Source organism: Onychomys torridus, chromosome 5, assembly GCF_903995425.1.
Source record: "Onychomys torridus chromosome 5, mOncTor1.1, whole genome shotgun sequence".
Taxonomy (NCBI): domain Eukaryota; kingdom Metazoa; phylum Chordata; class Mammalia; order Rodentia; family Cricetidae; genus Onychomys; species Onychomys torridus.
In genome coordinates this window covers 136,758,012-136,781,463 of record NC_050447.1, presented here as the reverse complement: position 1 = coordinate 136,781,463, position 23,452 = coordinate 136,758,012, and the positions used below count along the sequence as shown (strand labels likewise).

General features: G+C 36.8%; 1 protein-coding gene across 1 annotated transcript in view; it reads right to left on the bottom strand.

Moving 5' to 3' along the window:
• LOC118584135 (hippocampus abundant transcript-like protein 1) overlaps positions 1-23,452 on the bottom strand; it is a 46,622-nt gene that overhangs the window by 12,394 nt on the left and 10,776 nt on the right. Inside the window, exons 2-6 of the mRNA XM_036188152.1 lie at positions 17,447-17,542; positions 8,099-8,161; positions 7,574-7,701; positions 5,007-5,121; positions 321-539 (exon numbers count right to left, since the gene is read on the bottom strand). Of these exons, the coding sequence (XP_036044045.1) occupies positions 321-539; positions 5,007-5,121; positions 7,574-7,701; positions 8,099-8,161; positions 17,447-17,542 (621 nt within the window). The remainder of the gene's footprint in view (positions 1-320; positions 540-5,006; positions 5,122-7,573; positions 7,702-8,098; positions 8,162-17,446; positions 17,543-23,452) is intronic.

The following is a 23,452-nucleotide window of genomic DNA, read 5'->3' as shown; positions in this document are numbered from 1 at the left end:
AGTAGGTGTGGCAGGGAGAGAGAGAGAGAGAGGTAGAAAAACTTTTCTAGCATTATTTCTTGTTAGTGTGATATACTCCCTATTACCTCCCTCTCCAACTATCTTCATTCATTTTATTAAATGATAAAAACAATCATGTCCTTGAGGGTAGTATTTTGTCTCTTATGATTTACAAAGCTTAATTATATATCTCAGTCTCTCAGCCTCTTACTTGTAATTAAAGTTTTATACACACACACACACACACACACACACACACACACACACACACAGAGAGAGAGAGAGAGAGAGGAAGTAAGTATTTTCATGTCTTAATTTACCGCAAAAGGATCTGCTTGTTTCCAAGAAATCTGAGCTCCCCAGGAAGCAGGTCTAATTTTGTCTGGTAAAGATTCTGGAACTGCCACCAAAATGAAGCAGATGTCTAGTAGAGCCACCACTGTGGCTACCAGCACAACAAGGCTGTCTCCATAATTTGCAGAGAGGTATGTTCCAATGGCTGGGCTGCTAACCAGACTAGCTGCAAAGGTGGCTGAGACCTATGGGAAAAAGCACAGTCATTTAAAATCCTAAATATGAACATCAGTGGAGAGAACATGTTCTTCCCCAGAGTCCCATCTGCAGCATGTATGCAGCCAGATATCCTCTCCTTCCCCCATCACTAAGATTTATTTTGAGTATTTTGCTTGAGTGAATGCCTAGTACCCACAGGGGTCCAAAGAAGAACTGGAGATTTGGATAGTTATGAGCAGTCCTCTACAAAAACAACTGCCCTTAACTACTAAGCCATCTCTCCCTCTCTTAGACTCAGGCAAATTTTAAGAATAAAAGAGGGCCAGGTGGTGGTGGTGCATGTCTTTAATCCCAACACTAGAGAGGCAAAGCCAGCCAGATCATTGTGAGTTTGAGGCCAGCCTGGTCTACAGAGCGAGATCCAGGACAGGCACCAAAAAAATGAAAGAGAAGGAAAGCAATTTTGCTTAAAACATGTTCACCCACTATTAACGAAGTAGAGATATTCTGGGGAGCTATAATTAAAATACAATATAAATTAACACTGTAGAAGCTTTCCTCATAAAACATTCACTGGTTTTGTTTGTTTAATTGGAAAACAGAGATGTGCAAAGAAGGTTATGAAAACAATTCCAGCAGGGCTCAGTGGCATGGCACTTGCCTAACATGAGGCATGGTAGTCCACGCCTGTAATTACAGTAGGAAGGCCAGTTCTAGGCTACATAATAAGACTGTCTCAAAAAAAACCCCAAAATTTCAGAAGAGCTAATGATGAAATCTATAAATTTCTCAGGTACTATACCTGATTCCTGTATTTTCCCACATACCCATTTATCTCTTTATGACCATTTCATTATTACAGTGGGTGAGGAGAGGTAGCTGCTTTCAAGAGAAAAAGCTGTAACGAAAATAAATACACTAATAAAAATTAAAAAATGAAGGCTGGGGATATATAGCTAAGTGATAGATGACTGTTTGGCTAGCATATGCAAGACCCAGGGTGTGATCATTAGAACCACTCATACTAACACCCACACAAAATAAAATAAAATAAAGATCTGTGGAGAGGTTGAAGCTTTCTGGTTAGAGGCCACAGCTGGTGAGCCTTATTACACTGCACCCCTATGTTCTCCATTTAGAAATACAATGTAGATATTCATTCTTTAAATTATAAGCAGATTAGTGTAGCATGAATCTTAAAGGGTCTTATTAATAAAATCAAACCTTAGCCAGGTATTGGGATGAATGCTGGAAGATCAGAGAAGCAGAACAATCCACAGCCACCTCACCTTGCCAATTCCTCAGCTGATCCTGTTTCCTCAGACCGGAAGCCTCTGAGTCCTTATCCAGAATGAATCTCAGCTGAACTGCTGCTCGAAGCCTAAAAGCTTAACCAGGCTCTAGTTCACGCCTTAAATACCTTTGTGCTTCCTGCCATCACTTCCTGGGTATAGGCTCTTGTTACCATGCCTAGCTGTTTCCAGTGTGGCTTTAAACTCACAGAGACCTGGATGGATCTCTGCCTCCCAAGTGATACGATTAAAGGTGTGTGTGCCACCATTTTCTGGCCTCTATATCTAGTGGCTGTTCTGTTCTCTGACCCCAGATAAGTTTATTAGGGTGCACAATATTTTGGGGAACACATTATCACCACAGATTAGAGTACCAAAAGCATACCAATAAGATAGTCTATTAGAAACAAAAGAAATCACGTAAGGACTCAGTGAGTTAAGAAAATAAAAAACAAAACATTATAAAGAGGACATGAAATTGGAAGATGTGATGGGGGGTTCTGGGAGAGTGTGGGATGGATATGATCAAGATATATTATATACATGTATGAAATTTTAAGAGTAAGTGTTATTTAAAAAGAAACACTAGAAATCATTGTATCTGACTATGATTCTCAGTAAGCCAATGACATTTTGGTATCATCTATTATCCCACAATTGAATATAAAAATATAATACATATAAAACTAATGCTACATTAAAAAGCTTTAAAAGCTAAAAACAATAGAAAAAAAGACTTCTGGAGTGGGATATAAAGATATGGAGAATTTTAATTTAGGAAATAAAAATCCCTGAAACTCAGTATTTATCAAGTATGTGATGATGACAGAGACCTTAACACTATTTGAAGAAGTCCAGGCAGCCATATAACTGCATCACAAATTGCAAAGACATGCAAACAGCTATGGGAACAGTGCTATACTCTTTTCAGTTGCTATGTGAGCACTAACTAGGGTAGCATCCTCAAGTATTAAGGAAACAATGTTACTTAGGTTTTTATGAGGTCACAGGTCTCAGCACTTGAGAATTCTGCTAAGTAGGCCACTTTATGGTTCACAAGGATAATACTTTTTCAGTTTTTGTTTAAAATTATCGAAACCCACAGTTAACAACATTCATTAAGACTCTGTTGTGGTGAAGTCATACCATAGATTCATTTACCAGATGCAGTGAAGAGTAACTTACCAATACTATAACTCATTGCTATGACCCTTAAAGAACCTCTTTCTTGGTTTCCTGAAGGAGTTTCAGAAAGGAATGCATATTTTAATCTAAACTGGATATCAAAAGTACCCTTTAGAATTGATTTAACACATCCTGAAAATAATCGGCAGGAAATTCTCTGCAAGCTATACAGGCTGTAAGGGAGTTAGTGGCAGTCTTAGGCCTGGGACAAACTCAGTAGCCTACTTCTGAGCTGCAGGAGCTAAAGAGATCACACTTTAGGATGACACTGTATTAGTTGAGATGTTCACTCACTGGCTTCTTGCCATGTCCCATGAATAAGCACTAATCCTAACTGCCATCAACAATGAGAAACTGAGCTAGTGACTAAGTAATTACATGACAGTCACTTTTGGTGACTATCAAAACCTTTTTCATAATTAGCATGAAATTATTTTTCCATTGAAAGCAAAAAATAAACAGCTTTGAAAAAGTCCCCCATAAGGAAAAGATAAACAGAGCTGATAAGATAGCTCAGCAGCTACGGGTACAGGCCTGGTAACTAGAGTTTGATTCCCAGGACATGACAGAAGAAGAGTAGTGACTTTTGAAAATTGTTCTCTGACTATCACATGCATGCTATGGCACTTGTGTACACACACACACACACACACACACACACACACACACACACACACACAGTAAACAAGTAAATGCCAAGAAAGGGAAAAATGTTTAACCTTTTAAGGAAACAAAATGTCTAGTCAGTCAGACATTATATGATGTATATACATCAAAACCTTACATGAGTGATCTTCCATTAATATGTTCAAGTTTTATGCTCTCATGTATCCATTAACATTTTTATAGTCTAATAACATTGTGGGGAAATTAGTATGTATGTCCACAGACATTTCCCATAATGGAGAAGGTGGAATAGAAAGCTGCACTACTATAAGGTATAGGACCTTGGTGTTCTTCACAGCTCTGATGGCTGACACTTACAGCCCACCTTGAATATTTTTCCTTCTTCAAAGCCTTCTTATTCACTTTTTCCTCTATCCTGCACAGCACTGCACAAGTGGCTTCAATTTATAATATTCACAGGAGATAGGAAGGGACAGAGTGAGCAGACAGTAGTCAGAGGGGAAAGAGAAGTTTTCTAATCATTGGTATCTGAAGTCAACAAAATAAAGTGTTTTGTGGAACAGTAGTAACTTACATAAAACTGATCACTGAATGTACTCATTTAATCTATCTTATTTCTAAACCATTTGAAAGTACCTTTCAGAAGGCAGATCTCTGAGTGTGAGGCCAAACTGGCCAGCCAAGGCTACATGGTAAAACCATGTCTTAAAAAATAAAAATAAAAGGAAAGAAAAGTTAACTTGCAAAGATATGGTTTTCTGCCCTTCTGGCCCAAAATGCTTCTGCTGCTATCTTCTAATAGTTCTTTCTTCTCCTATATAACTACGATATCATTATCACGACTGAGAAAATGAGATTGTCTAATGTTAAATTATCAAAAAATAAATGTCTCTTAAAACTTTTGATATTTATTCAACAACCATTTGACAAATGAATAGCCTTTTGTTTTCTATAGTGTTATGTCTCAAATGAGTGCCTGAGACACATTGTTGAGATTCGCATATTTCTCAAATCTATTTCTGATGTTATTTTAAAATATCAATTTCTTGTCAAATTTTTAATAGATTGCTATTTATTACTCTAGTTTTTATAAAGTCTACAAGCTGGGCATGATGATGCATGCCTATAATCCTAGCACTCTGGAAGTGGAGGGAGGAGAACTGGAGTTCAAGGTGATCCTCAGATACTGAATTTGAGCTTAGCCTGTCCTATCACAAAATAACAAAAATTTGTAAGACAGGTTAATTGCTACACAATACAATAAATTACTAGCCAATACAATAACATAACCCCAGCCCTCAAGGACTACAAAAGGAAGATTCTAAGTTTGAAGTCAACTTGGCTAGGTAAGTTTTTGTTTCAAAGCAAACAAAAAGTTTACCATCTTACCCATCCATAAGCAGTACTTCTTTCATGCTCTTGAGTGAAGTCAGCTACATAGGCAAATATTACAGAGAAAGTGACTGAGAAGACTCCAGATACAGAAATCATGCCAAAATACCACCTATAAAAAGATTGTTTCAAAAAAAAATGATTAAAAACATCATTTTCTATTAACTGAAAGATTATTTTAATTGCTCAAGAGTTTTATAATCAAAGTCAAAGACATCATGTGGATATTATAAACTAATGAAAATAAACTCAGGTATCTATATATATTTAAAGATAAATATAAAATTAACTGGAGTTTTGTCAATACTGAAAGAAGTACATGCTGACCTAAAAAAAATGGCAGAAGAGAAAAAAAAAGGAAGAGATTAAATAAAAGTTACAGTTTTAAGTGCAGCTGCAGTTTTAAATGTAGGAAATATAATAATGTTTCAAGTTTCCTTTTTAAGAATCTATACAAGGGTGGGAGGAGGTAAGACGGGAATCTGTGGCTGATATTAAAATTAATTATAAAATAAAAAAAGAATCTATACAAAAACAGTATAACAAAAAATGTTAATATAATTCAAACCAAAAATTTCTATAATATGTGTAAATATATTGAAAAAATCCAACTAAAATAGCAAAAGCCAGATTATAGAATACAAAGTAGAGTTTATTCTATGATGTAAAGATATTTTAATATTTAAAAAAATTACTAAGTAATTCCTTTAACAGTCAGTAATATAATTAACCATATTAATAGTCTTTAAAAATTTTTAAATTTTGCTACTACTGTTAACTGAATCTCTCTCTCTCTCTATATATATATATATATGATGTGAGAGTACAGCCATGCATGTGGCATCATGTCCTGTGCAGGTCAGAAAAGAATTGGTTCTCTCCTTCTACTATGGATTCCAGGGATTGAATTCAGGTCATCATGCTTAGACATCAAATGTTTTCACTCAATGAGCCATCTCATGGGCACTGTTAACAGTCTTAAGGGGACAAAAACAAAACAAAGCAAAACAAACAACCCCCCTCCCATTTATGCTAAAAGCCATCTAACAACATCTCATATCTAATCAATAAATCTTTATTTTAAAAAAGTGAAAACCCTTGAATAAAATAGAAATAAAGGGCTAAAAAGATACACTGGCTGCTTTTCCAGAGCCAGGCTCAATTCTCAGCACTATATTTTTAAAGAAAATTTTTTTTAAAATGAAAAAAAAAGAAAGAAAAGGCTACCTTGAGGCCTAATGACAAAAAAATTACAAGTCTTTACAAAATAAAAGAAAACCCCACAATCATAACTTTAGTTAAACAGTATTCATTAGTTAAGATTTTAAAAAGCAGTAAAAAGCATAAAACTAGAAGGAATAAAGTAAATTTATTTATATTAATTAAATTATGACATCAATATACTTAGAAAAGCAAGCAATTGGGATAAAAGGCTATTTTGTACTATAACAAATGAATAGAATATATAAGAATAAAACTAACAAATATCCAGGATTTAAATCAATATTAAGCTAATAAAGGGGACTTAAAAAAATCTCTAATTTATCAGAAAGACATGATGATACATTAGTATTCTACAAGAATTGACTACTTGGTAGAAGATAAAATTACTATGGTATCCAACAAATTTACAAATATTAACAAGAATTCCTGATAATCATATGAAAGTATTTTTACACAGCAAGAGCATCTCAGCATCATGGCTAAGATAATATCCCATGGTCTAAAAATTAAAAAAAAAATTAAATTAAAAATAAAGGAAAACAAAAAAGCTTGAGCAAGTCCTAACACATCTGTGGTAATTAAATTACCTGGATTCATCATACTGAAGAGGAAAAATTAATTCAAATTCATATCATGATTTAGAATAAGCTAAGGGTTTTTATGGAATATACAAATAGTGACACCTATTTATTCTTATATAAACAATGCTCATTCAGTGCCACAATGCAATGAGATGACAAAAATAATACAGTCATGAAGTCAACCAAGCCAAGTAGTGGGGCAGGGGCTGCTAATGCACTTTCAGCACTGGCCTCCTATAACTGATATCACAGCACCTACAGCTTCTCCTAGAGACACACCTTGAATTTCTTCAACTAAGTCAAGTAGTTTACTTTGAAACTGTTAAAGAATGCTCTGTAGATCAAAGTAAAGGGTGAGTTCATAAATGATTGGGATTGAACTGTTTTGGATTTTTTTCCTTTTTGAATTTGGCATAATGTATGATGAGATATCCTAAGCATAGGACCCAAGTGTAACATGGAAATTATCCATATTCTACATACTCCTTATACACACAGTTTAATACACATAGTCTAAAAGTCATTTTATTTAATATTTGAAATATTTTTTCGTTATTTTTATTTTATACTTGTTCATTATAAGGTAAAGTATGTATACACTTGAATCAATCAGATTTGTGTTATGTCAGCCATTAAAAAGTTTAGGATTTAGACCATTTCACATTTTGGATATTTGGATTAGGAGTGGCGGCCAACCTGTTTTTATTTACATAAGACTCAAAACAGACCAGTATGAGAGTAAAGAGTTCAGCAACTCACCAAGGGCTGATCCTCATCAGTGGGATGGGGAAGCAAGTAAAGAAGACAGTGCCAAGGAGAAAGGGCTTCCTGCCCAACACATCTGAGAGAGCTCCTATGAGTGGAGCACTCAGAAAAGAGAGCAGGCCCTAGAGAACAAACAGAAGCAAAGGTTAGATTTAAAATATCCCTCTATTACTTATAATTCTTTCTATATGTATTAATGTTACTTAAATTAATAAAGTATAATTTGAATTTGAATTATGTTGTTTAACACACAGTATAATGCACAAATATCATACAAGCTTGAAGGGCTAAATAGAAGAACTGTTGCCTGGCAGAGCAATTAAAAGTTTATATAATTATTAAACATTTGCAGATTGTTATGTATATACAGATAAAAATGACCTAAGTCATTTAGAGTATTCACTGGGCTTTTTAATGTTAAATTATTTTATGCCATATAAGTATTCGTGTTGAATTTTATTCTGACTTACTAGGAATTCCTAGTTTTGGTTCATTGTAATTTCACACAATTTTTCTTACCTTTACACCTTGAATGAGACCATTCATGAGGAACGTGTGTTGAGGAAATGTTTCATGTAAAACCTATAAAGTCAAACAAATATCAATAAATATTCAAATATAAATTAAAGATAAATATTCTCACCTTTATTGTTGGAAGGTTAACAAGATGAACTGTATAAAATTATAAAATATTAATGAATTCTTAAACAACAACAAAAACCACTTCAGAAAGAGCTACAGAGTAAAATCTTGTCTCTCAAAAACAAAATAAAACAAAAGCACAACACCTTGAAGCCATGAAAAATTAGTACCATAATAAAACACTAAGGTAAGAACCAGACAAGGTAAGCCCTAGCACTCATAGGTGCTTCTGTCATAAAATATTTAGAGCATGGTGCCCACAAAGTCCAGAGGAAGGCATCTGATACCCCAGGGCTGGAGTTATAGACAGTTCTAAGCTGCAATGTGGATGCTGGGACTCAATCCTAGGTCTTTTGAAAGCGCAACAAATACCCATAACTGCTGAGCCATCTCTCCAGCCCCTTTAATTATTCTTAGGAAGGAATATCCATCCATCCATCCATCCATCAATCTTTCTTTCTCTCCCATCCCTATACACAGACCATTGTGTTTCTTTTTTTGTTTTTTTGTTTTTTTTACAAATAACGGTTGAAGTAATTTAATAGATGTTGACAGAGAACTTTCAATAAATTAATTTTCCAGACCTCCAAAACTCGTAAATGAAAGGGGAAAAAAAACCCAAAAAACAGCTATAAGGAATGCATTATTAAAATCAGTCTCTCTCTCTCTCTCACACACACACACACACACACACACACACACACACACACACACACCAACAACAACAACTCTCCCAGATATATTGTTTTCAATGCCTTTGTAGTTGGCCACAAGATAATAATCACAGGCATGGTCCTCAAAATGGGCCATTTACAGAATTAAATGGAGTGGAATTCAAACCAAACAGTGCTTTAGATTAGAGCCACTAAAAGCAGCAAAAAGCCTTTTAACTACATTGGAAAACCCTCAGTATTCTAGAGAAAACCCAAGAGTGTCTATCCATTAACAGATCAAGAGTTCCTAAAATCAGTCCTTGCACTAAATGTTAAAGAATAGGAGTTTCTACAAGGGCAGACTCCTATGCTAATATACTTTCAAAATATCCTTTAGTTTCAGTTAAAACAGTGTGGTGCAGATTGGGTACATGCAGGTACATACCCTCCCCAAAGTCCTCACCCTTATGAATAAGTAAGCACACGCCTCCTCAATAATTTCCTCACCATTCCATGTGGTTCTCCAGTTTCTGAGAGCAACCCACAGACTTTAAAACATGGAGCTTAAAAGACTGTGGCTAATTGGCTAGTAAAAAGACCATGATTACTGTTGTTGAGGGTACAGGCATTGGAACTATAACAGCAGCACACTCTCACCCAACTTCACACATTTACATTATTTGCCTAGTCCCAAAAAACATCTATCTCTCAATTCCTCATCTATACCCTCACTTGTAAATATAAACAGATATATCAAATTCAGTAGAAAGACTGAGAAAAGTTGTTAAAATGTACCAAAATGACTGACAAAAAAGGAAAAGATAATCTACCTCACTTCTAAAAGGTTCAATTAGTACAAATCTTCAAATAAAAATGTTTCTTCACCAGACTGAAGATCTCCATCAGCTGTGTATTACAAACAACATTCTACAAGGCAGAACTGCACCAAAGTCACACAAAACAAAAAGGTCTTTGTAAATCCATTACAGAAGGAAATACAGAGATCCAGAAAGGGGGGGGGGGGCATCAGAGTGGAGAATCAGAGGAAATCCAACTAAATATCAATTAAAATATTAACAATATACTGTTTAAAAATTGTAACATTTAGCTGCTTTATACCAACTAATCACAACTATAAAAGCCATTCAAAGCACACAGAACACCATGCTAGATATGGCCCAGGGACTACAGTTTACAGACCACTAACTTATAGGGAACGCAAATGTGTTCTAATGGCTTTGTTTCTGGTGTAATTGATGCCAGAGGCAGTATAATGATGCATATATCACAAATTTGAAGACAAGGAGACTAATAGTTATTTTATACTGTCTTGTCACTTTTTATAATTTTATTATAGATTAGCAAAGTTGGAAGTCAGCTGTTGTCTTTGCTCAAGTATTGCCTTGTTTACATATATAAAAATACATATACACACGGAACTGGAGAGATGGCTCAGCAGTTAAGAGCGTTCACTGTTCTCATAGAGAATCAGTGTTCAATTCTCATTATTCATATCATAGGGTTCACAAGTGCTTGTAACTCCAGTTCCAGGGTATCCTATACCCTCTTCTGCCTTCTGTTATAATTCAGAAGGCAGCCATCCCCCAGCTACATGACCGCACATACACTGTTTGTCAAGCAGAACATCTGTGCACTGGGTGATCACGTAATTTGCATGCAGTGTGATCAGGTAATGTATGACGTGTGGCATAGCCACAAATCCATATGCAATGCTGGTGGGGGAGACACCTATAAACGGGTTCTTCTTGTTCCCCACTCTTTCCACACCATTCATTTCTAGTTGGCCTATTGCATAATCCCTCTTTTCCTTCCCCTAATAAAAACTCATAGTGGGTTCCGTTGTACCTCATGTTCTCTTGTACCCAGTAAATAGTGCCTCAAATAAATAACACCTTCCACTGGCACTTGTACACACATGTACAGGCATTCGTTTAAATAAATAAACTTAAAATGTGTGACAGACAAAAATATGTATTAGTAAGAGAAATAAATGCCAAGAAAAGCTCATTGCATCTGGTTGATTAGATTAATGTTTTGTACACTGTCAGTTACACAATAGTAAACAAAGATTTAACAAATAATATTGATCAAATAGTTAGTGAGTGATACTTGTGGTGGTATTGTGTTTCCTACAATATTGTGCACCCTAATAAATTTATCTGGGGTCAGAGAACAGACAGCCACTAGAACAGAGCCAGAAATGGTGGCTAGAAAATGGGTCAGAGCAAGCCATAGCAGAAGTTGGGCGGTGGTGTGCACGCCTTTAATCCCAGCACTTGGGAGGCAGAGCTAGGCGGATCTCGGTAGTTGGAGAGCTTCTCTCCAGGCCAAGCCCCGGCGGTCCCATAACCCACATATAAAATAATCAAGCTCTTACTCTTAAATTAACCCATTTCTGTTAGTCTATATTTTGCCAAATGGCTTGTGGCTTACCGGTGTCTTTACATGTTGCTTTTCATGGCAGCGGCTGGCAGTGTCTCCTCCCAGCCTTGTTCCCAGCCTTCTCCTCTTCCTTGTCCCGCCTACCTTATCCTTTCTGTCTGGCTACTGGTCAATCAGTACTTTATTTATTTTAACCAATCAGAGTAACACATTTGACATACAGAACAGCCCACAGCAGATCTCTGTGTGTTCAAAGATACAGCCAGCATGGAGACTCACGCCTTTAATCCCAGAAAGTGCCTTTAATCCCAGGGAGTGATGGCAGAAAGAGAAATATATATAAGGTGTGAAGACCAGAGTTAGTTAAGCATTTGGCTGGTTAGGCTTTTAGGCTTTGGAGCAGCAGTTCAGGTGAGAGCCATTGGGATGAGGACACAGAAGGTTGCAGTCTGAGGAAACAAGACCAGCTGAGGAACTGGAGAGGTGAGGAAACTGTGGCTTGTTCTGCTTCTCTGATCTTCCAGCATTCAACCCAATAACTGGCCTCAGGTTTGATTTCATTAATAAAAACTTTTAAGATTCCTGCTACACTTACTGACTTTAATAATTATTTTTTTTTCATAAATGAGCCTGTAGGAAGCACAGCTTAGAGTACGCATTGGAGAAACCAGGATTGTCAGTCATGTGGGCTTATTTTCTTCATGAATGATTCCTGGTCACCTGAAATACTAGATTGGAGCTGTCAAACAACCTGGTGATCCTGTGCTGTTGTATTAGGAGCCAGCCTCTACCTGAATTTCCCTCAAATCCTGAGAATTGTTTAGGCCCTAATCCTGAGCTTTGTCTCTCAGTGAATAGAAACTATATGAAAGAGGTTCCATGTACTTTGCATCCTCCCAAGAGAATCTATTCTTATGGTTATTACAAATACTTCCTTTCTAGGCCCTAGCCCTAAATTCTGTTTATCAGCCAATAGAACTTATTCTTGTCATAAAGGTCACAGTGCTTTGCTACTTTGCTAGGGAGTTTCATTGTAGTTATATCTAAAGCTTTGTTGTATTAATTCTCACACAGAACCTTTTCCCAAAGCTTTACTTGCTTAAATGGGTAAGAAAAACAAACCCCAAAGTCAGACTGGAAATTTTGACCCAGTGCCTGTAAACATGGTACTGATTGGAGTTTCATTCTTCACCTCTCTTGAATAATCTTCCCGCTGTGAGGCTTGCAGGGTCCTGGATATAGGCTCATTCTGGAAACTTTATTTAAAAACAAAAAAAACAAAAAAAAAAAAACAAAACAAAACAAAAAAAAAACCTTACAAAATCCAACAAGTACATCTACTAAAGCTAACAAGTCAGTCTGTGGCATCTCATGACTCTAGAAATCAAGATAGTATACACATGACTCTAGTTACAACATTTAGTTTATTGTTTTTCCCCCACTGCGTGAAGAGTAAATTATCCAACAAAGTGACTATTTAATGTGACCAAAAGGTCTAGTAGACAGTTGTACCTCATTCCAGCCATTATAAATCCTGGAAAGACATACTTATTAAAGAGACAAGAAAGCTAGTCAAAGATCAAGTGGAAGATAAGAGAAAAATATATGTTAGTCAAGTGAAGGAATGAATAGGCACATTATCTTGAGAGTCAGTTAAGAATAAAGGATAAGAGAAGTGAATGTCACAAGAAAGTGTTCAAAGCATAGTCTGGGTTTTTCAGACCACCACATGAAAAAGATAAATGAGTAGGAAATACTCAATTCTTAAGTGTCCAGTAAGGTTTCAAAGTCAGCTTGAAAAATAAATTCTATAAATTAAAAGAAAAGAAATTCTAGTTTCTAAGACTATTAAATATAGTTTATTCAATTAAGCAGTTGATTTAAATGTACCCTAGGTATTAGTTTAATCACATTATTCATACTAAATTAAGATTAGACCCTCAAAGTGCATGTAAATGAGGGACAAGTCTTTTTAATGTGCTAATACTACTACTAGTACTAGAAGGTAGGCCCACATGAAAGACATTTCATAAAACTGCTACAAGACATTACTGATGCAAACTTTATTTATATTATCAAATAAATGAATTAAAACAGTAAGCTAAGCCATGGCTACCTAAGATAAGTAACATATCTCAAAGACTGTGGACCAATAAGTAAACTGCTTTTCACTACTCCAAGAAAATCCTAATTATTCTCTGATGAAGAACTAGTTAAACTGGACAAAATATTAATATGTATATAGTATTCTAAGTTTCCAAATCATGATCCCAACACTGCTTTTTTATTATTATTATTATTCTGGTTTTGCCTCATTAAAAATAACCCGGGCGGTAGTCGCCTTTAATCCCAGCACTTGGGAGGCAGAGGCAGGTGGATCTTTGTGAGTTCAAAGCCAGCCTGGTCTACAAAGCAAGATCCAGGAAAGGCACAAAACTACACAGAGAAACCCTGTCTCAAAAAACAAAACAAACAAACAAACAAAAATAAACAAAAGAGTGCTGTCCACTTGTTACATTAAGATAAAAAACGAAAAACAAACATATGCTATCATCTTAATAGTTAAACCACTGTGGGTGATGGTTCAAGATGCCAAGGAATAAATAGAATGACACACAAACATAAAAGAGGATAAATGAGTACTAGCTGTGACTAAATTATTCCTAATTTTGTTCCTTCCTTATCAAAGAATCACAAATTATCACTTTAAAAAAGCAATCAAAAAGGACAGAAATGAATGGCATATGCCAAAGCAAAATGTTTTTCTTAAAGAGGAAGTCAATCTCCTTAATCAAAAAACAGAATAGGGATAACACATTGTGGGGTGAACAGTAGGGGAGAAAGTCAGGAACCAAGAGAATACATTAAGGCAAGTCAACCAAAAGTGAAGAACCCACAGAAGAAAAATTAACACACTCATTCACTTAGCTACATTTCTTAAATAACATTACAATGAAATTATATTAGCAACTGGATATTCCTCACACTTACATATTCATTTTAAGTAAATTTATACAAGCAGCATAACTAACTGCTCAGAAACTCAAGAGGCTATAGAGCAGATTCTCAGCAGGCTGTTTCAGAGTCTGCCAGGAACATTCTACCACCCCAAAAATTATCTGCTTTGAACATTAGAGGGAAATTAAAAATGCTAGATAAGATATATGAGGGAGGCAGTGGGACACAGCCAACTGGAGAGAGTAATGTAAATGTGGTACAGAAGTCTGCAGCTAAGAGATCCTCTATGTCTACCTCTCCCTGGGCTCCTTATTTGCTTAGGGAAGCTATTCTGGAAAAGTGTCCCATGAAACTTGAGTGTGATAGAAGGAAAAGGGTAGGAGATAGGAGGAAAAAGGAAAATATAAGCAGCTGGAGAAAAGGCCTTAGACCCCTCCTCAGAGCCTTAAGTCACAGAAAGCCCTTCACATATACCAATTCCCAAAACACTAGAGCAAAGGTTGTAATTTGCACATGGGGGTTATGAGGGATGAGCACATACTGGGAAATTCTGTCAGAAAGTGGACTTACAATAGAAACTCTACTGATTTAACCTGTTTGAATTACAGAGACCACCAGTCCTTTCCCCAGAGACAAACAGTATCTTCTCAAATAGGAAGAAACATTGGCAGAGGTCATGATACTATTTTATTGCTAATTTTTATTAATTTCCTCCCTTATTTCAATATATCTACACTTTTATACTTCGTTAATTATTGTATTTTAACTTTTATCTTGTTAGGTAAAGTTTTAACATCTGTTTGTATACTAATACTCACACCTCTAGCCCCATAAATTTTTCTACTGTCTTACTTTAATCTGTCCTTCCCAGCAGCTATGAAAAAACACCAAAAAACAAAAACAAAACAAATGAAAAGAAACCTATAAACCATGGTTTCATCAACCAATACCCAAGTACAGCTGCCTCTTAACCTTTAAAGGAACACAAATGAAGGGCACAGATGTTTGCTAATACAAGTTAACACAGGAGCTGCTGTCAAATTGTTGTGTAAGTTATTGCAGTCGGCTTCTCCCTGAAATAGCAGTAGGAAACAAATATCCAAATGAAGACAGGACACCAGGAGGATTCGTGTAAACAAAACAAAACAAAAACAAATAAACAAGAGTGGAGAAAGGGGGAGGGAAAGATAAAACTGAAGGACACCTCCATCCCAACAGATGTGCAAATTACAACAAAGAAACTAGCTCTCTACAGACTCACAACTCCTCAATACTGGAAACAAAAGATAGGGAGATAGTTAAAAATGCCAAATAAAAATATTGCAGATTCCTACTTTTCAAATGATCAGAGACCATGTTGAAGACTCAAGCAGATGAATGAAATAAGGGATTCAATTCAGGATGACCTACTCAAGAATATTACCAACATAATTCAGCAAGGAAGTTAAGAAAGGAGTTTAGGAAGGAGAAATTCAGCAAGGAAGTTCAGACTCTGAAAGGGAATTAAACACAAATTCTGGAAAAAAAAAAAAAAAAATCAATTGCTTAAGTTAAAAAAAAAAAAGGAGAGTGGAAAACATAAGCAGACAAGATCAAGCAGAAAAACAAATTTCAAGGATGGAGAACAAGGCTGAGACAATAACATATTTGGACATATGTACAAATAAAAAAGTCAAGAAGTATGATCAAAACTTGTAAGTCTGAGACATATTCAAGAGACCAAACCTGAGAAATCAGTCGGGCAGAAGAGGAAACTGAGGGCCATGTATTTAGGCAAAGATAATTTATTTCATGAAAACATATCTGAACATGTCTCAAACTTAGAGAAAGAAATGGAAGCATAAATTGATAAGCTATATCATAGTCAAGATGTTCAAAGTACAAAAGAAATAAATAACATTAAAAATAAAGGTTTGTTGATGAATGATTTAGGTTTTATTTTTCCCTTACAAACTCAGGAAACATGGAATGATGTGTTTCAAGCCTTCAATGTAACTATCAACCAAGATGTTTATACTCAGCAATGTATAAAGTCTTCTATAAGCTAAGTGGTTAATGGCCCCTGAAAACCTCTGTATTTTCAAGATTTAACTGAGACAAAAATTGCACACATGAAAAGGAACTTTCTGGTATGGCAAAATAATGACTGAAGAAGAGACAAGTATTAGGGTTTTTTTATTTGTTTGTTTTGGTTGTTTTCAGATTTTTTGAAACAGTATTTCTCTTTGCAGCCCTGGCTGTTCTGGAACTCACTTTAAACTAGGCTAGCCTCAAACTCGGAGCCCACCTATCTCTGCCTCCCCAATGCTGGGAATAAACGCATGTGTCACTGCTCTTAGCCTATTTTTAAAAACAAGTAAAGACAACTGAAACTTAATTTCAAAGGCATTTAAAACTTACCTTAACTGTTAAACAATTCTTAAAATCTGTACCACCACTCCAGAGAACCCAGGTTCAATTCTGAGTACCCCACATGTCAGCTAACAACCATCTGGAATAACAGTTTCAGAAGATTTGATGTCTCTCACAGTAGGCATATCTCCAAAAGTAAGCAAGCAAGAAGTATATAGATATTGTTTTAGTTAAGAGTCTCTATAATTTTGTGAAGAGACACCATGACCACAGCAACTCTTAAAGGAAAACATTTAATTAGGGTGGCTTGCTTACAGTTCAGAGTTTCAGTCCATTATCATCATGGTGGGACAAAGCAGCATGCAGTAGACATAGTGCTAGAGAAGTAGCTAAGAGTCCTACATCTTGCAGGCAACAGGAAGTGGGCTAAGATGCTGGGCAGTACCTTGAGCATATATGAGACCTAAAGCCTGCCTCCATAATGACACACTTCCTCCAAGACCACATCTACTCCAACAAGGCCACCCCTCTTAATAATGCCATTCCCTCTGGAGGGCATTTTCTTTCAAACCATCACACATATACATGCGGGCAAAAGAGCCATATACATAAATTTAAAAAAAGAAATAAGAAATTAAAAAAATAAAGATATTTAATACTTGGTTTAAAGAAACTGCTGTAGAGAAGTTATCAAAACCAGGCACATGATCATTCTTATATTTATCATTATTACCAATCTTCTATTTATTGGGTCCTTAAATCAAAGGCCACTAACATCCGAATAAAGATACAATTTCAATAATGCCTTGTATTTCATATACAGCATGTATAAGATGAAAGACAGTTCAATGATACTTACAGTCAACATTGGAGTTGTCAACAGGCCCCATGCAAAGAATTCCAAGAAGATGACAATAGCAGCATGGAAAACACTTGGTTGGCCAAAGCCTTGTAGCTGGAAAAAAAAAAGAAAGCAGTTAAAAACAATAGTAAAGAGGCCTAACCTGAAATGGCATAAGGAAATATACAAACTTTAGACCACCTATATCACTCAAGATAAAATAATACTCTAGGGACCAGAGATAAAGCTACATATTAGTTATTTTTCATCACTGTGATAAAAACCATAACCAAAAGCAACTTTTTGAAAGAGTTTATTTTGACTTATAGTTGCAGAAAGAGAGTCTATAATGGCACAAGGCAGATGGAGCAGATGGCTGAGAGACTACAGAGAGACTACCAGGACACTTCTCATTCAAAACTATTCCACTCTGCTGCAGCACCTCAGGCTCACAGCCATTATCATAATGTACTTAGTCCAACTGCAGAAGCCTGGTAGTTTTTAACAGTACCAACACCACATTAAAGTCCAAAGTCAAAGCCAGGCAGTGCATACACCTTTAATCTCAGCACTGAGGGGGCAGAAGCAGGCAGATCTCGGGTTTGAGGCCAGCATGGTCTACAGGAGAGTTCTAGGACAGCCAGGACAACATAGAGACACCAGTCTTGAAAAAAACAAACAAGCATTAAAAAGTTCTAAGTCTCTTTTGATACTCAAGGCAATTTCTTAACTGTGATCTCTGTAAAATCAAAAGGCAAATTACACGCTTCTAACAAACAATGGTACAGAATACACAATTCCTTCCAAAAGAGAGAAATAAAACAAGACCCAAACCCAGCAGAACAACCACCACCCTGTAGCTCCATGACCTTTAACTCATGATTTAGTTTCAGAGAGCTTAGAAGGCTCAGTCCCTCCAGCTTTGTTACCTGCAATCTTTCTCTAGGGCTGGTTCTACCCCATCTATGTAACTCCTCTTGGCAGATGTCCAAAGGCTCTAGCATCTACAACATCTCAGTGTTTCCACTGTAATCTAGGCTTCTTATATAGCTTCATTCAATGGCCTCTTAGGGACTTCTTGCAGCAACTCTAACACTGCCACATATTGCCTGGCCTCAGTAGCTCTCTGATCATGGAGGAAGAACTCATGACAACCTGTCTCTCATACCTTCAAAGACAGCACAGTATGGCTTACACTATTACTAAATTCCTACTAATTCTACTACCAATTTGGGATGAACCCTTATCTCCTTAGACTACACTAGCTTCAGGTTTTGTAAATTGTAACAACTGCTTTCCAGGAGAAAACAACAACAACAACAAACCTAGAGCAACAGTTTTCAACCCAGTGGGTCACAAATGACCTTTTCATAGGAGTTACCTAAGATGATAGAAAACACAGATATTTATATTATGATTCATAACAGTAGCAAAATTACAGTTACAAAGTAGCAATAAAAACAATTTTATGGTTGGGGGTCACCACATGAACTGTATTAAAGGATGGCAGCATTAGGAAGGTTGAGAGCCACTGCCTTATCCTTTCAGGAATTGGAAGTTTAGCTGAGAAGGTATTGGGGGCATGGGTCAGGTACAAGGCACCCTTCCCATAGTTGCAAACACAGCAGGAGGCCTCTCCTTAATGGTACTAATCTTTCACTTTTACTCTTTCAGCACAAGCTTTTGCTATAACAAGGCTTCCTAGTGCTCCTTTTCAACTTCCTAACCTTGGTCTCCCTTTACATTGATATTTTCTAAAGTGTTTCTAGTAAATTGATGACTTGTTTCTATTTATCATCTAACTCTGTGGAATGGAAATATCCTCAAAAAGTAAAGTGTTCTGCCCGTTATGTTCTCTGATCCATCCCAAGCAACTACTCTGTAAAAGTCAGTACTGCATAAACTGGAGACAGGACTAGTTCATGATATGGTTTAGGGGAAGGATTTTTATTGCAGATATGAGAGAGAACAGTCAGAGACATCTGGAAGAGTCCAGAGCAGAGATAGAAAGAAGAAAACAGGAAATGCCCCCCCCAGGGGGGGGGACTAAGGGGGAGGAGGGAGACACAGAGGGAAGGTTAGAGAGAGAAAGCAAAAGGGAGACAAAGAGTGAGAGACTGAATCAAGAGAGGGCATAGCCAAAATACCAGGGCTATAAGAAAAATGAGTAGCTGGGGTAGGGAAGCTCCTGAGCTGGAGGGAGTTTAGGGCAGGGGAGATAGAAGGGCTAGGATGCTAGCATGGACTTTGAAAGGTATAAGGGGTACTTGTGATACTGAGATAGCCTGGAGGACAGTGTGATGGTTTAAATAAGGATGCCCCCATAGGCTTGTATATTTGAATGCATAGTCATCAGGGAGAGGCACTACATGAGAAGGATTAGGAGGTGTGGCCTTGTTGGACTAAGTGTATCTTGTAAGAGGTAATGTATCACTGGGTGTGGGTTCTGAGTCTTCAAAAGCCAGGTCCTGTGGCTCTCTCTTCCTGCTGATTGCTGATCCTCTAAGCTACTTCTCCAGCACCATTTCTGCCTGAATGCTGCCATGCTCCCTGCCATGGTAATAATGGACTAACTCTCTGAAACAGTAAGTAAGCCCCAACTAAATGCTTTCTTTCATAAGAGTTGCTGTGGTCACAGTTTCTCTTCACAGCAATAAAACATTAAGACAGCCAGCATGTGCTCTGGTATGCTAATAGGCACTATAGATAAACATTTGTCCCCCCTGCCAATGATAACGGAAATGGTTCCTTATGGTAGAGGGGAACCAAACCAGCTTCATAAGTTCCTGAGGAATGTTGGCTTTAGTCTAACCACCAGGATTTGAGGAAATGGAGTTTCCTTTAGATTTGACAAGTATTCAACAAATATTAGTGGCATGAATGGGAATGTAGAGCACATACCCTAGTTCTGAAACAACCTTCTTGGTATTCAAATTTAACAGTGTCTTCGGCTAAAGAACAGCTATGAAGTTCAATCCTAGTGGGAGATAGTTCTTAGTACTATCTGTATATGCATGCATTGACTGTAATTTTTGTACCACCTGGTCTCTTGGATAATATGAGTATTCAGATAAGAACTTGTACAAGAATAAAAAAAAAAAATCTGTTTCTTCTAAAGGACAATGAGCATGAAAGCGTCCTGAGGCCTTTGGTTTGTACCTCTAGTTTGCCATGTCCCAGAGTGGAATAGCTGGCCTTTTCAATGGAATGAATAGATAAATCAGCTTTAGAAGCAGCATTTAATAAAGGGCCAATGAAGCTATAGTGTGTATTAATGTCAGCCACATAACTGCATGGTCATCATGCAACTGATATATAAAAAATTCTAATTATGTAGTTATTTTATTTACTCCAGGTTTACAGAAAGACACTGTATAAATTTGCCTAGATATAGTAATGTGAATTAACTTGACACTTCCTATAGTGTATAACCTTAAGCCTGTCACATCACTGGTTTTGGGTGGAGACCCAGTCAAGATGTTCACTAACAACTGTCCAGTGCCACAGAGCTCACTGAACTTCTAAGGGAGCTGTGTTACTGTCTCAAAATGTTTGGCTTAAAGATCCTTCAAAGGGCCCTCAGCAGGAAGGTGGGGATGGGAGGGAGATAATACTATCCTATCCAGCTCTCACATACAGCTTCAGCAGTATATTTTCCTCTCAACCTAGGATTCTGCTTAATGAAGACCATTAGAATGCAGATATGTGGATACAATGCTAACTAACTATAAAAACAGACATACTGCAGTGCTGCATATCTGTAATCCTAGCACTTAGGAAGCTGAGATAGTGGGATTGTGCGTTTAAGGCCAGCCTAGGCTATATAGTGAGACCCTGTCTTAAACAACAAAAACAAAACCCCAAACTTGCAGATACATAATGAAGTCTATGTCCATCATGCCATTTTTAACACTTTGAAAAAAAAAATACCTTATTGTTTACTATCATTATACTTAAAATATTAATTAGAAATTATTTAAAATAACAAACATCTCTCCTAAAATATAAGCATATATTTTATATTTTATATTTTATATTTTATATTTTTAATATATCTATTAATTTTATGAAAATTTCATTCATGCTTACAATACATTTTGATCACATTCACCCCCCTCTTTCCAGATCCACCTCAAACTCCTATGCCCTTTCCAACTCTGCATTCTTCTTTATTTTTATGTTTCTTCTTTTCAGGGGGTGGGAGGGTGTTTATTCAGTATGTGCTTCTATATCACAATTCATCATAAAAGGAAGTCAGTGCAGAAACTAAAGCAGGTCAGGAATCTGGAGGCAGGAGTTGACCACATGGCTTGCTCAGCCTGCTTTCTTATATAACCCAGAACCACCAGCCCAGGGGATAGCACCACCCACAATGCACTGGGCCTTCCCTTATCAATCACTAATTATGAAGGCTCTATAGGCTTCCTCACAGTCTAGTCTTATGGAGGAATTTTGTAATTTGAGGCTCCCTCCTCTCTAATGACTAGCTTGTGTCACATAAAACTAGCCAATACAATTGACCCCTTGTCAACTTGACACACAAACACATCACTTTTCGATTGGAACCGTTCCTTTCTTATTTATCTCTAAGGTGGCACATTAATATTAATATTGCAATATAAAATATAATTAACTTTAAATTCCCACAGTCATTACAAATTCAAACACATTAGATGTTTTGATTAAGTCTCTTTTAAAAATATCAAATCTCTTTAAACATACAAAATCTCTTTAAAAGTTCAGTCTTTCTGCTGTGGACTCCTGTTAAAATAAAAATTCAGAGGGAAGAATCATGGCACAATCACAATCTGAACCAAGAAAAACCAAACTCCAACAATATATATTGCTCAATGTCCAATTGTCTGGGGATTCACTCACAATCCCCTGGGGTCCTTCAAGATCACTGCACACCTCCTGCCCTTGGCCCCGGGTGCCCTTCTAGCTCATTTGGCAAGACCCTTGTGCCTGCAGCCTATGGGCAGTGCCACAGCCCCATTCTCTCCTCCCACAGAAGACCAAGCAGTATGAGCTGCAGCAGCATTGGCTCCATGCTAGAGGCTGGCCTACTAGTCTGAGTCTCCCAGCAGACCAAGGACCTGTCCTACTTGGTAACAATATGTTCCTTTCTGTCCTTCTTAAACAAAACAAAACAAAACATGCTGCAAATATGATCACAAGCATGGAGCCAAGTGGACTCTGCCTTTCCCTGGAGCCAATTAGCCAATTATATCAGTTGAGACGGATCTAGGGCAACCTCTCTGGGTCAGCTGTCTTCTCTTACTACTTTTCCTTGTCCCCTTAAATCTTTGTTAACCATCCACTCATTGATAGTTCTACACTGGCCCTATATTCCACTGAAGAGCTTAAAAAATAGCCTACAAATTGCTCTTAGCCATGGACCTTTTCACAATATAACACTGTGGCCGATTCCATCAAAAGGAAGTCTAAGGCTGGAGATGTATATAGCTCAGTGGCAGAGCAAATGCTTAGCCTGGAATGAGACCTTTGTTTTAATCTCCAGCACAATTTAAAACAGAAAAATAAATTGTGGAAGTCTGTATTTCTTCCTCCCTAGACAGAGGCTGACTCAACAACTTGTTCTGACCAACAAAAGTTAAGGGAAATAACAGAGGCTTACTTAAACACTTTGAGTTCAAGACCACCATGTGAAAAAAATGTCTTGTAGTCACAGGAAGGTGAGAATGCAGAAGACTTTTCCCATTAAAGCTTACATCAGCAACCATCAAGCTGTCATACTTTGGAGGTAGTGATCTAAGATGGCTTATTCTTATCAAGCTTCCAGATAACGCACAAGAAACCCAAGTGAAAACAGCAAAATCCTGATCTGAATTCCATTCAAATTGGTACACCCAGAGAACTATCAACAAAGGAGGTTGATTTAGGCAGCTAAGTCAAAGCAGTTTGTGCAGCAATTGCTAACTACTATAATCATCTTTGTCCTCCTGATAAAGATGAAACTTTCTAATGAGTCTTAAACCCTTATCCAAACTAAGTAAAAGGCAG